Here is a 17595-nt window from a genome sequence, read left to right as displayed (position 1 = left end):
CAGCTTCATACACCAAGCTGTAAGGATGCTGAACTCTCTCCCTCCTCTCCCCCTCCACCCTCAGCTACATAACATCCTGGACATTGGACCCACAATGGCCGCCTGCACTACTCCACTTGCACACTTGAACACTTGCACACTTGTACACTTTTACAACTTGGTGTTGTTGTCCTGAAAACACAACACTTCTGCTGCTCTTACATAACTTGCACCACTATGCCACTTTCTTTTATTACTTAGGTCAAACAGAACTACCCAAGCCTTTTATTGGCCTGACTTTGCACTAGTATTTTATTGACTGTCTATGCACAATTTCAACCAAATTTTGCTGCTCTTATTTTTCATTATTATATGTGCCCTCTTATTTTCTTATTTACTTACTTTTTGTTTACTTGAATGTTATGTTTGTCTGTGGACTTAAAATTGGTAAAATATGTCTTGTCTTCACCGTGGGATAGTGAGAAACGTAATTTCGATCTCTTTGTATGTCTGGAACATGTGAAGAAATTGACAATAAAGCTGACTTTGACTTTGATACTTACGACGAACACATACAGTACAAGAAGGAAGACAACGGAGATTCCCAGCGAGGATTGCCAATATTTTAATCAGTGCAAAACAACCAAACTAAAACAAAGACATAAATGGACACAGCAGATATGGTTTGACAGACACAAGTTATCTCAAATGGATCCCATTCTCGCACACAGCTATGGGGTAGCTATCTTTCCTTCCTTTGGACATAGGTCTTACAGTTCATTCAAGCTAGTTTCATAAACTATTTCCAGTTAATCAGATTATAGGCCACTTGGTCTTGTATTGTGTCAAATAATGGATGGCAGCTATGAGAGTTGCATTGCCAAGCATTGTGTCAATGTGTTACTGTGTTCCAGATCACATGAATTAAATGAAATACGAGTCAGCATGTGTGGAGACCAAAAAAAAAACTTGTTCATACTCTCTGTACTTGACTTCTACCATTTGTGTCTGAATATGCATCATCTCAGAGATGTCATAGCATAAGTCATAACTCAGTCAAGGGCTGGCAATCAATAGGACACACAGCAATGGAATATTAATGTGTCCCCTGTTAGCGTTCAGTAGACCAGGTACGAGGTATTAAAGGTTTCTTCCCATAGATCACCCCAGTGTCTTGTGCTAAAACCTTTGAGCAAAAGATATTTCACTCTTAACACAGCAAATCTAATATGAGTTCCAGATAGCCTTCTCAAGTGCCATCTCTCTGTACAAGACTCACCAAACAGGGGGGAAAAGCACAGATAAAAAGGAAACATTTAAAGAAATGAAAAGGATAAAAAACTCCTGTGTACAGAGAATAGAGGACTGACAACAGCTGGTGGATTTCACACCTTGTGTTGGTCTACAATACTGAAGCAACATATACATGATAACACAAGGAACAGTTCAGTAATACTGTTTTTGTCCAACAGCTCTGTGGGAGAGAGACCATTAACAATAATAGGGGACATCTCTGCAGTATGTACTATTTACTAGGCTTTGTTCGAGTTCAAAATAGTCTCTATGTATGGGGTGACATGCAAGTACTGCCTTTACAGGACAAAACGGTAAAATGAAGAGTGAAACGATAACAGACTAAAACCGAAATGTATAAAAATATGTAAAACCTTACAAAATGTGTTGTTTGTTGTTTATACAAATCAGACCAAGTCAGAGTTTGTAGTTTATTTACAGCTGAAGGTTTTCATAACTTGCCATCATAGAGAATTTATATTACTATGTACACATATCCAAACTCAAACACACAAATGCACACACTCGCACATCATTTGACTTTCAGGATAATGATCTAGGGAAAAAGAAAAGCATAATTATATTCTACATGGAAACTTAAAGGGTAGAAAAACAACAAATAACACCTAAGTCATGTACTGTAAGTTACTGAAATTAAATTAGTGCCGTTTTAATCAAGAAAAGTAAAATAGGCATCTTTATGCATTTCTAGCCCTGGTGTTCATGGTTTGGCGTATCCTCTGTCCTCTGTGGTCTCTCTCCCCCCTTCTCTTCATCCCCCAAAGATCAACCCTTTTGACAGTTGCCGTGGCAACGATACTAGATGAATGGCCTGTCTTTATTCATGGGAAGCCTCCCTACAGCAGTTCCAGTCTAACTGCCTTCCTCCTCCCTCTCCTCACCATGGAAGGCAATATGTGTGAGCTACACTTTGTCCCAGAAGAAGAAAACAAGGGAGAAGGAAGCAGGGGAGAGAAGGGAGAGAAGATTATTGGAACTACGCAAGGCTTTTGGAAGCGTTCTCGTTGAGCCTCTCCATGTAATTCCGGAGCTCCTTGGAGTCCCCGAGCTCGATGTCCGGGCACACCCACTTAATGTCGTTGTTCTGGGCAAGGACCAGCGGGCTGATGGCCGGGCAGCCGTTGTTGGCCTTGGAGCTGCCGAAGGTGGTGAACTTGACGCGTTTCCGCTTGGTGGTGGGCGAGTTGAGCGACTCGCTCTTGTGCTCCTTCCCCGGGCAGGCGCTAAGGTCGAGGGCGGCGCGGTGCACCTGGCCCTGGACGCTCTTCTGTGCCGAGGCGCCGTTGAGCAGCTGGCTGCCCTCCTCGAGGCCGAGGCCCGAGTCCAGGATGCTGCCCAGGTCCTCCTGCTGCAGGCACAGGCCGTGGGGGCCCTCCAGCAGCTCGCCCTCGTGGCCCAGCCACACCCAGTCGTGCGCGTGGGCCATGGTCTCCTGGCCCTCCAGCGGCAGCTGCTTGTTGCGGTACTTGAGGGCGTAGGAGATGCAGTTGATGAGGAAGACCAGGATGGCCAGGCAGAAGACGCCCAGCAGCGCGTACATGCCGATCTCCAGGTCGGTGAGGCCGCGGCGCGCGTGCTGGAGGAGGTCCTCGTCCGTACTGCTGCGGCCGCTGGGCAGCTCTGCCTGCGTGGGGAACTCGGAGAAGTCCGCGTTGAGGCCGGCGTCGGCCGACAGGCGCCCGCCGCTGGGTCTCCCCGGGGCAGCCGTCTTGGTGGTGGACCCACGGGTCATGATCCCGGCCTCCACGTCTGAGATGGAGCCGCCGTAGTACGGGATGTTGGGCCGGTACCTCCGGTCTGTAGCACCGCGGCCGTCCCCGCCGTCGTCACCGCGGCCGAATCGGACGTAGACGTTCCCAGTGCCCGTGGCGAGGACGCTTCGGCGCTTGCTCTTCTGGCACACCTCCGGGTTGAACATCTCCACCTTGACCAGCAGCCCTTGACCCTCACCTTTGGTCACGATCACCGGCCACTTCCACATGGGGTCCTGTCGAATGGCCACCACCCGGTCGTTCAGGGAGGTGGCGCTCAGCACAAACAAGCTGGGGTCGTAGAGGTCAAGAGGGGTCATGGTCCCATCGCTGAACTGCAGCCAGGCGCTGATGAGCGCCTCCTGCAGCGAGATCAGAGAAAAAGAGGGAGAAAAAAAACAATCTCAAAGAAATGCACACCAAATCACCGCACACGACAAAGCCGATGAATCCATTATCCTAAACTTCCAAACTTCAAACGACGGCTGTTAATGAATAATAAGGATGTGGGGGAAACATCAGAAATGAACATCCCGCTAAAAATATAGCTATACAACAGCTCTCTGGAGAAACAGGGGTAGCAGGAGAGCTGTTTCTTCAGACGCTTCAAAGGGACACTAAAACAAACACAGCGTTGTCACCGCTTTATAGACTGTGATCAGCAGGAGATGAGGCCAATCTTTTATGTCTGTCATGAAGAGGAGACAGACCCCTGCCATTACAAAAGGCCGACAAAAATCAACCGATTTTTTCCCTTCCCTCTAGTTATTCTCGTTCCTCATTTTTAAGTACTACAGGGGTGGCTCGGAATAAAAAAACAAACAAAAACAAAACAAAAACCAAAGGCAGCCTTGAGAGCAATTGCCTCTAGTAGTGCTATCTTATAAACGCTAGAAACAAATCCCGTTGGAGCTCATCAAAACGATGTGTGCTGAGCTCTGTGTTTGCTTTCCGATTACTGTGATTACGCCTCACTGATGACCGGACTGGGCAGACCTCCACCGAGCCCCCCCACCGAGATGAAGAGACAAGAGGTATGTGCCGGCCATACTAACTTCTGGACCTGCGGACGTGCACAACTTACATCCGTCCAGACGCCCTGCTCCAGACCACTGATTACATTTTAAAGTGTCTGAGGCAAAGCCAGACCCACATTCTACTTATGCCTGTTTCTTCTTTTTTTAAAAAGTGGTGATGGGAGTTCATGTGTGGAAGTATGATCAAGAGGTGGTCTTTCCACATAAAACATCAGTATCCAGTAATGTCTTCTACAGTTTAACTCACATTTCTAAGATATATTTATTGGAGTTTTTAGCCATTATTTGACAGGAGTAAACAGGGAATGAGTAGGAGGGCATGTGGCATAGGTCACTGACACCACAGTTTCCCCCAATGGGATAGCCTGACCATTAACTGAGTTAAACTAAATTAGGTCATGTTTAGCTTATCAACAATTGCTAGTGTAATTCAACGGCTAGTGTAATTAGTTAGCAAAAATACAAATGTGGTTGGTGACATGAGACGCACCTGTTTGGGGCTCTGCATGAGTTCCTGTGTGGTAGCCGTGGCAACGATGGCCCTGTTGCTCCCGGGGCTGAGCTGCAGGTTGAGGGAGAGGCCAGAGACCAGCTGCACCCCCAGCTCTGTGATGGACACTTTATCGTCCAGGACCCGCACCATCCTCTCGGCCAGCACCGAGTCCGACAGGGGAGACATCACCTGCACAACACACACACACACACACACACACACACACACACACACACACACACACACAGTCAACACACACGCTAGGTCATTAGCAGCTCAAGTACATGGTTAATGGATATGGTCGGACTGTACTTCAGTACTTTACACATTAACCCAAATTCATGCAGAACCCATTCTCTGAGTTCAGAAATAATTCAGTAGAATCACACTTTTTAAAGAAAGTAAGATAAAATATTGAGGATTATTGGCTTATTCCAATCTTACCAATGGCACTGCATATCAGTCATTGGTTAGATAAAACATTTAATATATATATATATACACTACCACTCGAAAGAAGACATTTCCCAGTAAACTCCAGGAAAACCCATATTTAATTAATCTAATAAGGTTCAAAGTGAATCAAAAATATGTCAAGAGTCAGGACTTTGCCCAAGTTTGAGATAATGATTTTGGCTTGCACACAGAAGCTAGTCATCGGAATAGGTTGGACTATATTTTACTTTCTTATAGTGAACTTATCTTGATCGCTGGCTATTGCCAAACTGTTTTATTTAAATCTGTTCTTGACCTTATAGCTGCAGACGTGCTTCACATTGTAAATGTATCATTACTGTCTGGCACATTTCCTAAGTCCCTGAAAACAACTGCTGTAAAGTCCCTTCTCAAGAAATGATGGAGTTTGTTAAGACCAACCTTTTTGCAAAACCACCCCCAATGTGGACTGGACAAACCCCTAGCAGACATGCTTCAGCAGTACACACCTTCCAGACCTCTCAGGAGAAATACTTGTTAGTAAAACCTACTGTTAGAACTAAACATGGTGAAGCAGCTTTTAGTTGCCATACAGTTCAGCTCTGGAACCAACATTTAGATAAGATCAAAGTTCTCCCAACTTTAGCCAGTTTCAAATCTAGACTTAAGACCAAACTTTTCTCAGATGCTTTCTGCTAACTGATCAAATGTTCATTGCCCAGTTCACAGAGCACTTCTGTGAAGTAGTTGCCTTGTCATTCTAACAGAACAGACAGATCGGGCATAGTCAGAGTGTAACGGCTCGTTCTTTACGCCTCAAGAGTTACAGCTCTACTGGGTTTCTCTGAAACTCTACTCAAACTCTCTGAGTATTAACTATTATAACTATAAACTACTGTTTATACTCCACGAGGGGGACTATCGAGCCTAGTGGTCAGGCATTTTGGCCCTGAAAGGAAATATTTGTGTGTGCACAGTTTGGGACTACTTAAAAATCTCCATAGACTGCTGCTGTTCACTGGGTGTTTGTGTGTTATTATGTGTTTTAATTATTATTTTTTTAATTACCGTACATTCGTTTTTTTTTCATTATTATTATATTTTCAACTATTCTTTGAATATTGCCCTTCTATGCTATGCTCTTCTATTCCTGTTTGCTTGTCTTTATGTAAAGCACATTGAATGACCTCTGTGCATGAAATGCGCTATTTAAATAAAGTTGACTTGACTTGACTTGACTATTGTGAAAATAGTTGATAACACTCAGACAAAATTGACATATTTCAACCAACAAAATTGATTACCCACAGTTTCTGAGGGTCATTGTTCTCATCAAAGGGATGAAAATAACTATGAGCCACAAAACAAAGATGGTTGATTTTAGTTTGTACATAAATATATTTATTTGTTCTACAAAATAAACAACACTATCTTTAGGTGGTCCTGAAATACACAATATTCAAAAAAGGTCTGTGTAATCCACAATTCCATGAATATTCATAAAGCAGCCTTGCTGTTTTGAAAAAAGACTTACTGTATGTGTCATAGGGCTACACAGAAAGCAAAATAAGAAGCTGTAGTGTAAGTAAGTGTCTGAGTTACAATCTACTTTCTAAAATATAATGAATGATATCTACTTCATATGTGTTAGATGGATACCGGTTTCTACAATCCACCTCAGGCATTTATTATAAAAATAGCTCCTTACGAGCTGCACTGGTGTTAGTAAGGTGTTGTCATAGACTACATGAGTTATCATCATGACCATAAAAAAACAGTGAATTGTGGACTGTTAGACAATATAGGAGACACATCCAATGCAATGAAGCCCTGATAATGTGCAGGGTGACTGGGTTCCTCTGAGGCTCACATAGAGATAAAGAGTGGGCTGTATGACTCCCTGATAGGCAGAACACAGAACACAAAGTGGCTGTGAAGGGAGTGACAGTTCTTCCACCTCCACAAGCCGTCGATGGCCGAGGCACGGGAACGATCTCAACATTGAATCTGATGGGAGGCTTAGCCTATCTTGAACAATAAAGGCATATTCAGCTGCAGCCATATTGCAACGCTTACCGTCATAATGAACTGTCAGGTGCAATTTAGGACTAATCTTTAGCGGGGGACCCATAAATGTCTATCAGTGCATCAGAGGGAGTCTTGGCAGACCACAGGTGGCTTACATGAGCTGGAGGTAGCTCCACTCAACACTAAAATGACAGATTAGTCCATGTGATCAACTTTTAATTCAATATCACCTAACTCTCTCTGAACTGAGGAAGACATTGGATTTGCCTGCGAGTAAGGAAAAGCTATAAATGTCCTGTTTTTATATGAAATTATCAAATTAAGAAAAGAAATGCGATGAGCAACCAAAGTAAAGCAGAGTGTGTCTATTACAGTAGTAATGTCTACTTGCCATCAGTAAAGTAACATGCTAGCTATACCACATCAGTCGCTGGTAGGTTTATACTTCTTGTATGGTCAATATTACGCTGCTACTGTGTTGAAAAAATGATCACATAAGACTAGTATAGTATCTGTAAAAACGAAACATTTTTTGAGTCTGGCTATATCACCTCATCAACAACACACACACACACACACACACACACACACACACACACACACACACACACACACAGTTGATTCTGACTATTGGAGGATCAGGTCAGTGCTGAATCTGAGTCATGAATCATCACTTCTGATTCCTCAGGGCCGTAATAACATAATAAGTCACCTTGGAGGGAGACTCATGGATGGATTGTAAGTGCACATCGGATTGTAAGTGCACATCAGTAAACACACTCATACAAGCTGGCATATACATACTAAAATGGATAATGGTTTAAGTGACCACTTGTAGTTCTTTTTATACTCACGAAAATGTAACAGCTTCCTAAAATCTTTTTTCTTTTGCAAGCTATATTTAAATTTGCTTTTCACCGAGTGGGTCTGTGCTTAAAAGCTATAAAAAAAGAGTTTAAACACTTCAAGAGTACAAACAATAGAACAAACAAATGACTTGCCAATCTCTCTCCATTTAAAAGAGCAATTATTCAGCTAATTAGTCAGCATCCACAGCAAACAGCCGCTCTGCTGTTTGTGGACTAATAACTGGTTTGGAGTGTTAATTTAGCTGTCACAAAGTGTCGTGGTGGCCGAGGGGAGATGGCGGTATGGATCAATGTGAAATGATTTTTGATTTGGAGCAAGACATCCATATGTGTGTGTGTGTGGGTGGGTGGGGGTGTTGGGTTTCTGGGGTTCTGCTCCACACCAATTTCAGCCATTACCTGACTTTTTTTTATCTGATTTTAATTTCAGCCAATTGGATGAAATAAAAGCCTCTGGGTTTGTGGTCTGTGGTCTCAGATCATTGCGTTCCAAGCGAAAGGCAATCTTGCTATCAAATAAAACTTCACACCCCCTAATAGCATTGTCAATACTCTTTTTAGTGTTGTGTGTATGTATACGTCTGTGTACGTCTGTGTGTGTGTGTGAGTGTGTGGGTGAGTTTGTGTGTGTGTGTGTAGTTTGTGGTCTCTGTGATGGCTTTTGAGTAGTCTCCAGTGTCTCATTGTGTGTGACAGTGTTGTGAGCGTATGAGAGCCTGCATGAGCTGCATATCAGTGAAGACGGCATTATAGGAGCACGTGCATGTGAGATGGATCTATTGACCGGAGGCTCAAGGCAGAGATTAGTGCTGCTTCAGTAGCTACTAATGCGAACAGATTCTCCTTGATGTTTGTTACAGAGTATAATTCATATGTGAATAAGCCCTGGTTCCTCAACCGGCCGTGGGGAGAGGATGAGAAAGACCACTGAGTATGTGTGTGTGTGTGTGTGTGTGTGTGTGTGTGTGTCTGACTGTGTCTGTCTGTTCTGATGCAGCATACTGTTCAATTGGCCCTCTTGAGAGATCCCGCTGTGTGCTTGTGTGACGCACACGCACACACACACACACACACACACACACGCTTGCATTGACAAAAAATGTCCTTACGCAAACGCACACATGTACAGACAAACACACAGAGTGTGTGTTGTCGGGACCCCTGAGGGCAGAAGCCTGGTGAGAGAGCGAGACGAGAGAGAGCGAGAGCGTGAGTATGGCACGGAGCCAAGAGCAGCGCAGTCCTCTGCGATTGGCCAAAAGCCAAATGTGTTTGTTTTTGTTTTTCAGACAAAAGACCTCGGACAGTCATATACTCCAAACAACCTGAGGGAGTGGTGAAGGCTGTGCAGGCTGTGTGCAACCCCTGGCGGCGCTTTTTAAGGAGGCCCGTGGGAATGGAGGTCTCTTTAGCGCACCGTGCTCCTGTCTGCGTGCGCCTCCATCAGTGGGTAATGCTGCAAAGTGGCTGTGCTCACGCACTGATCGATACCATCAACTTTATTCCTCCAACATCGCCCATCCTGCTTGTCTCCAGGCCCCAATCTCTCAACATCATGCCCTCCCTCCCTCTCTCTCTATCTATCTCTCTCTCTCTCTCTCACTCGCTCTCTCTCCATCTCACTGTACCCCAATCTTTCTTCTCTCTGTTTCCCTGCCACATTATGCCCAGACCTCTATCACTTCTTTTTCCACCCTCTTCTAATTTATATCTTCATCTATTGCTTTCTGCCCTAAGCCTCAGGAGTCCCATTATGTTCTCAAAACACCATCTCTCCTTCTTTCTTTTCTTCTTTCTTCCTTTCTTTTTTACCTTCTTTCTTCCCTACTCTCTTTGTGTTTACCTCATGTGCTTGTCTCACACACACAAACATACACACACACACACACACACACACACACCCACACATCCACATCAACCCCCTCCCCCACCACCACCACCCACACACATCACCCACCACGCCCACCCACCCACACACACACATTCTCCTCTCTCTGCAGACTTGTCATTTGACTTCTATAGAGTGGCGAAGTCCCGCCCCTTCCGTTTGCCTCCATGGGACCTATCTTTCAAAAAAAATTGAACGGCAGTCTATGGCGAAAAAGAAATTATTTTCTGGTTCCGGTTGACTTGTTTTTTGAATTACCCATATGATGTTTGTAAAGACAATTTTTCATGTAAAGACATTTGCAGTTTGTTTCGTAACTATTGAATTACAACATTGTGAAAGATCGTAATTCCAACGACTACAAACCCATCAGTCACGCTAGTGACGTTCACTCATTCACAGCTCATTCACAGCCACATTAGATTGTACAAGCATACCAGCAACAGGTCTTAATTGGGCTTTCCTTGCTGAAGAAAATACCATGAGTCAGAGGATTAAACACATCAGGTAAGTTGTATTCATCCATAGACTGTACATTACATACTGTTAAGTGACATAGCAGGCAGCAAGATGCAACCGTTAACTAGCATAACAGCTCTTATCGTTTCATACGTTGGTGGCGTACATCGATTTTGAGACGAGAGATGTAGTCCACTGAGTGGATTAAGCACAAAACCAACATAACTTTTGAAGTCTATCGAACAACAGTACTTTCTTGACGTGAAAATTATCTTATAAATTCACACACATCATATGTGAAATTCGTGGCACAATTCAAACTGGACCAAAAAATAATTGTTATCTCTCCATTAACTCCCGTTCATAATTTTTTGAAAGATAGGTCCCATGGACCGGAAGTAGAAGGGGCGGGACTTCGCCACTCTATTCAAACTCTCTCTCTCCCTCCATCTCTCTCGTCCTCTCACCTGGACTTTGGTGGTGCCGATGTCCAACCCCATCAGCACCGTGCCCTGCTGCAGGCGGGCCACGCGCCGGTCCAGCACGCGCAGCGACTCCCGCACCAGCTCGGTCACGTCCACCTGCCAGTCCGAGCCCAGCAGGAAGTCGGCGGGGCCGCCGCGCTCGGCCGGCTCGGCGGCGAAGTGTGTGAGCACGCGCACCGTGGAGCTCTGGTACTGGGGGCCGCAGCCACGCTCCTTCCTCATCCTCTCATCATCTTCATCCTCCTCATCCCGCTTACCGCCAGCCCTGCAGGGAGAGAGAGAGGGGGGGGAGAAAGAGAGAGAGAGAGAGAGGGGGAGAAAAGAGAGAGAGAGAGAGAGGGAGGGAGAGGGGGGGAAGAGAGAGAGAGAGAGAAAGAGAGAGAGAGAGAAGGAAGAGAGAGCAGGTGAGTTTGTCTTCTCCAGTCCACTGCTGTTCCAGTCGGTCAGTCGTGCAGCTTACAGGCCAGGGCTCTCTTTTACAAACCTTCCCCCCTCAGCAATATAATAGGGCCATATAGGTTTGTGGAGTGGTTCTGGATGGATTCTGGATAGATTCTTGGAGCACCAGAATTCACACACACACAATAAAATGGTCAAAAACAATGTCCTCACTCTTTTTTGTGAACCTGTGGTTTCGGTGAATGAAATTGCTTTAGGAGTTGTGGTTAGACCCGTCCCTAAAATATCTAATTGAAGCTACGCCACTCATGTTTCCATCTAAGAGGACGGGACTCCTACTCACAGCTCTCTAAAAGCTTGAAAAACACCAACAGTGTACAAGTACCAATAAAGCACTTACTAACCCCCCTTCCCCTTCCCCACTCTTCTCTCTAGATTTTTCTCTTGCTCTCTCTTTCCAGCTTTTGAATGGAGATGGAGAGATGGATGCAAATAAATCCCAAATCACAGAAGAGTGGGACAAGCTCATCTTAAACATGGACACAGGGATGACAGCTGCTTGAGATGAGTTACCAGACCATCAAACTGGTCTGAGCCTGAGTCTTAGTAAGGAACTAAGTGAGGAAAATAAAGATTTCTTGATTTATCGACTGAAGAAAAACAGCCAGCTAATCAATTATCTTAGTGCTCCTTATGAGCTAGCCTCGTTCACTTAATTTGCAATCATTATGTATTCATTGCTGGTCTCCATTCTCCTAGCCCCAATTCATCAGTTCATCAGGGTACACAGACACACACTCATTCACGCACGCACACACACAAACACACACATACACACACAGGCCTGCACGCACACACAGTCTTCACACCCTGGGATACTATCATGTTTTGAAATGTTTTATAATTAATCGATACATTCATTCAACTGTGCGTTTATTTATTCATAAGTTAATTCACTAGCTCACTCTCTCTCCATTACACATCAAAAGTAACATAACGGAGACATAATAACTCATAAAACTATTAAGCATTGAGGCATTAGAAAATCAAGAGGACCCATTCGAAGAAGGGAAGTGTTATTAAAACACTGATTTCGTTCATTATTGCATCCTCGAAACAGATGATCGGGAGAGGAAGGTCCAAAATGAAGAGGCGTTAGAGTGGAGATTGGGCCCCTTCATCTGCTCTACAATTAGCTCTAGCTTCTTTCCATCACTCCACTGACAGCCTTTCATTATCCCATTCCAGCTCCTGCATTATAGTCAATTCCAGCTCCGATCTGTTAAATTCCCCACTCGTAAATACTTTTCCCCAAGTGCTGGGTGCAGTTTGGTGGAAGTAGTTGTTTCCGCGCAAAACAGTTGATGCTAAGTCTGGATGAGCAGAGAGGTTGGGATATGTCCAAAGCTTTGTGTTGAATTCCTACTGAAGCCGAGCGCACCCTAAAAGCTGCAACCAAGATGAGGCTACACACTCTTTTTCTTTACACATCCCAATTGAAAACATTGAGCACAGATGGACAAGTACCACACATCACCCTCTCTCTTCATTCAATTACACTCATTTCAATTATGCTAATGAAAATACGTAGATAGGCCTAGGCTACCCCCCTGTTCAGATTGAAACAAAATAACAAAAGCAAGCAGCAACCAACCAAAAAGGACATTACTTTGAATGCAATGCATAGAATGTGTCCCAAGAAGCCACCAATCAGATGAATGAATGATGAGTTTATGAAGGCCAAAGGCAACTTGCACGCTGATGGAATGAGAGTGTTTTCTATTAACAACCCAAACTCTCTCTCTCTGTCTCACACCCACCCTCATGTACACAACACAGCTCACACCTGGCCAGCTAAGCTGACTGACTGCCCTCATTTCACTTAATAAAATGTTCCAGCGGTGGAGGAATAAAGAGGGGGTAAAGAAGAGAGACACAAAGATAGTGACGCACAAATCCACACAGATAAATAAATAAACTGTCCGGTGTGTTAACGCGGAGACAGTGCCAAGTGCTGGAGACACCATCCCAATGACAACAGGCCTGAGAGGCTGTGACATTTGCATCGGTAAACGGTGGAGAGGTGGCGACACTCCTGTTCTGTCAGATAAGGTCAGGAGCGTAATGAGGCCCTACTCACACTCACACACACACACACACACACACACACACACACACACACACACACTACAGACTGGACCTCTCGTGCTTATTCTCTCCCCTCCCCTGTCTGCTCGGGCCCCGTCCAGCTGGCAGGACAAGAGGGATTAAAGTGATTGCGGCCGAAGGGCAGATGTCTTGGAGCTCCCCCTGGTGGAGAGTGAGGGGGGCTGTGTGGGGATGGGGAGAGTGTGGGTGTAGTGATGGGGGCTGTGGAGCAAGTGAGTTTGGACTGAGAGAGACTGATGGCAGATCAGTGTGAACGGTTGAAGGGTGGTGACTGTCATTTAGCTATAAACAATAGTTGTCACCCCCTCTTACTCTCTCTCTCTATCCCACACACACACCCACACACACAGACACACACACAAACACACATACACACATACACACACACACACATATATATATATATATATACACACACACACACACACACACACACACACACACATATATATATACACACACACACACACACACACACACACACATATATACATACACACACACACACACACACACACACACACAAACATACTGTACACAAGAGTGAAGGCCCTCTTTGATGGGACTCCGCATCCACGCTGTTAGTTCTGACGTGGTGTTTCCGCTAATGTGAGATAATTACTGCGTCAGCAGTAGAAAAATATGACTTGCACACCCACACCACCCCTACCGCCTACACCCCCTGTCCGCCCCCCCATGTGCTCCCGACTGAGTGCAGTCTGCTGATAATTAAAACACCAACAAACCCCCTGGCTCATCTTTACCACACACACACACACGGAGCACAGCCAGCCACTGGGGGAGAATGGTGGAGACAGGAGAGGAGAGATGAGAGCAGGGAGAAGATGACTGGGGGACACTGCTGATGTGTCATGGTGGGCCACTCGTGGTACGGCCTGTAGAGAGGACCGGTGCTTCTTGGACATTTGTCCAGTCATGAGGAGGCCATTAAACAGCACCAAAAAAGGCAGGTAAAGTGTGAGTGACAGGTTTGGGAATTTATGCTTTATTAATTGAGTATAGAAAAATGTTAGACTGCACCTATCTTTTTCCCATAGGAACATATAAAACATACTACATTTACAAATTGTGTAGAGAGTGCAAGTTAACTGAGTTGTCTGGCAAAACTCCTCTTTAAACAAGCTCATCTTGGCATATGCTATGCTGACTGTCTGTGCAAACAAGAGGCCGAAGCCAGTCATGGGCAGTAATGGCCGTGTCCATCTAAATACTGCCCAGTCTGCAGCACTCCAGCAGGGAGCCTTTGAGTCCGATAATGAGTTTTTTACCCCCTTTAAATGACTTCAGGCGCAAAGCAGTATTAATTCTTGTCCACTTGGAACAAATAAAACACAAACGTCTCTTTTTCGGAGCGGGCAGTAGGGGGCATTTGGCTTGATGCGATGCGGTGCCTGGTTAAGCCCATCCATCTGTCATTCCAGGTGGGTCCAACAGAACGGTCAGTGTGTTCCTGGGCCAGGCTGTCAAGACGGGATAGAGGTGTAAAATAAGACACCACAAACCTTTGGCTGGTTGCAGCGGCGGTGGCAGGCACCCTCCAGCCCTTGATCTGGCTGAGCTCAGAGTCGGACAGCTCGATGTGCAGCGGCAGGCGAGGCATCCACACGCTCATCTGCAGCTGGGCGCTCAGGTAGCTGTAGGTGAAGTTGACCAGCATCTGGACGCGCCCGCCCGTCTCCTTCCCGTTCACAAACACATAGTCACAGCGCTCAGACACCTGGGGAGGAAACAGACAGATATCTGTCAACACAATCACTCCCAAGACACACACACACACAAGCACGCAGGCACAGGCACACACACCATAACGGCTGCATACAGACACACACACAGAGACACAAAATGAATAACTGACGCACACAAGTAAAGAAAACAAAAGAAACAACAAGATTGTGAGAAGCACCATCACAGCCGAGCTCAATTAATGATCATTGCACACATCAAGCATCAAGAGATCAACATCTCTGTTTTCTCTCTGTCTCTCCATCTCCATCACTCTCTCACTCACTTTCCCTGCCTTCCTCTAGAAAAACAAAAACAAAACTCTCTCGCTCTCTATCTCTTGCCCCTTCGTCGCTTCTCTGAGGAAGAATGAAATAAAATAAAAAAACACACTCTTTCATGTTAATCAGCAAGGTATGTTTGAGATGCTAAGACCTCTGTTCATCTCTGCTGAGGATCTCCTCTCATGACGGGGCTTTCATGCGCGGGATGAGAGGGGGTTGGATGCCTTTGACTGCTGGATCCAAGTATTTATTCCAGACTACAATCGGCCCCCCGAGTCTCATCCCCTCCCCTGTTCGGCATGCCGACATTTTGCCGGGCCCTGTGGGTTGAAAGCAGCTCAACAGATGGTGTGGGCGATGGAGGGAGAGAGGGAGAGAGAGAGAGAGAGAGAGGAGAGAGGAGAGGTCTTCTCTGTTCCAAGAGAGCAACGTTACATTTTGGAGACATTACTGTGGCTCTCAGCCAACTTGCCACCCTGATTGGTTGAGTGGTTTCTCATCTCCACCAATCAGTAGGAAAAAAGAAACCCCAGACCTAAAAGATGTGCAAAATCGAAGCATGCGTATAGTGTGTGTGTGTGTATGTGTGTGTGTGTGCGTGTATGTGTGTGTTGGAGGGGAGAGGAGGGGATAGCAGGTTAGATGAAGGTGGCCCAAAGCAGTGGCGTGAAATCTGTACAGCCGCCAGCGTCACCCGTCAACTTCCCTCAAAGCACAAATTTCACTCAGTCGAGCGTGTCATTCATTTGAGCTCTCTCCTCCACCCTTCCTTCTTTCTCTCCCTCTCTCTCTCTTTTCCCATCTTCGGAGAGAGCGAGGAAGCACTCAGGAAGCTGCCTCTCTGTTGTCCTTGCCATATTTGACAGCATGGAGGGTGTTGGAGCCAGGCATTCATTACCAGTAGCGCTGTGCGCCGTGCAAAAAAGAAAGTTTTGGGGACAAGTGAAAAGTAAAGAGGCATGACAGACTGAAGCGATCGAGAGCTCCGTCTCCAACCGAGCATCTGTGCCGTTGATCTTTCATAGTCCAGCCATGAGAATGTGGCGTCTCTCATCCCCTAAGATCTCCTGGCAATCTGCTTTTCGTATGAATCTTGTGTGGAACCGTGCATCTCTCTCAACACCCCCCCCCTCTCTCTCTCATCTCTCTCTCCCTGTTTCTGTGTACCTCTCACATTTTGTTTTCCATATTCACTGTATGGCCCTATGAACCAACTGAACTCTGGCAAATACCCACAAAATGAGAGGGAGTGTAATTCGGAGCAGGTCGTGAGAGTAATGTCAGTGTAGAGTGGTTGCTCTTCACCCTGCTGATTCAGAGGTGTAGTTATGCTGTTGGGAAATCCATTATACCTGGTCTATGGTCTGGTTGCATGAATACTGCAAGCCCAAGTGTATGCGTGTGTGTGTGTGTGTGTGGGGGTTATTTGAGTTGTAGAGCTTCGTTTATGATACACATTATTTTGAATGAATTCTGGGACAATGCAGACAAAAGGTACATAAACACAGACACTGAAACACACAAACAAACACACACACAAACACACACACACACACACACACACACAAACACACGCACAATCATTCACATACACACCCAAACACCAGACACACACGATAGAATCTGATTGTTCACCCCCACAAAACAACAGAGCAATTGGGCTGCACAAACACAAGTACACACACGGACACACACACACACACACACACACACACACACACACACACACACACACACCAAAACACACACAAGCCTTGGCTTTTCTATCATCCCATCAGTCATAAAGGCAGCGGCATCTCATTAATCAGGGTCATTGAGAGCGCACCGAGTGAGGACACTCAGACAGGACAGGACAGCAGACCTCAAGGGCTTGAGCAGCGACTGAACCATAAGGTTTAATGATGCATCACAGACACACACACATACAAACACCCAAACACAACCACCCCAAACTCACTCACACACACGCACAAACAAACACACAAACACCCAAACACCCAAACACACCCACCCCTTTAAACACCCAAACGCACACACAGACAGACACACGCACACACACACACACAAACATGCACACAAACACGCACGTACGCACGCACGCACGCACGCACGCACGCACACACACACACACACACACACACAAACACACACTTATGAGAGAGAGGAGGAACAGAGAGGGAACGAGAATGCAAAACAATACTTAGAGAGAAAAAGAGAAAAGAAATTGAAAAAAGAACAGAACAGAGTGGTTTGTGACAGACC

At 45.6% G+C, this 17595-nt stretch overlaps 1 protein-coding gene across 1 annotated transcript in view; it reads right to left on the bottom strand.

Moving 5' to 3' along the window:
* Nucleotides 1–588: 588 nt before the first annotated feature.
* Nucleotides 589–17595, bottom strand: part of si:dkey-112m2.1 (transmembrane protein 132D) — a 141379-nt gene continuing 124372 nt past the window's right edge. Inside the window, exons 6-9 of the mRNA XM_048258410.1 lie at nucleotides 14830–15044; nucleotides 10721–11003; nucleotides 4572–4763; nucleotides 589–3406 (exon numbers count right to left, since the gene is read on the bottom strand). Coding sequence (XP_048114367.1) covers nucleotides 2270–3406; nucleotides 4572–4763; nucleotides 10721–11003; nucleotides 14830–15044 — 1827 coding nt within the window. The 3' untranslated portion in view covers nucleotides 589–2269. The remainder of the gene's footprint in view (nucleotides 3407–4571; nucleotides 4764–10720; nucleotides 11004–14829; nucleotides 15045–17595) is intronic.

The sequence above is a fragment of the Alosa alosa genome, chromosome 12 (genome assembly GCF_017589495.1).
Source record: "Alosa alosa isolate M-15738 ecotype Scorff River chromosome 12, AALO_Geno_1.1, whole genome shotgun sequence".
In the NCBI taxonomy this organism is placed as follows: domain Eukaryota; kingdom Metazoa; phylum Chordata; class Actinopteri; order Clupeiformes; family Clupeidae; genus Alosa; species Alosa alosa.
This window is presented reverse-complemented; position numbering and strand designations above follow the sequence as displayed.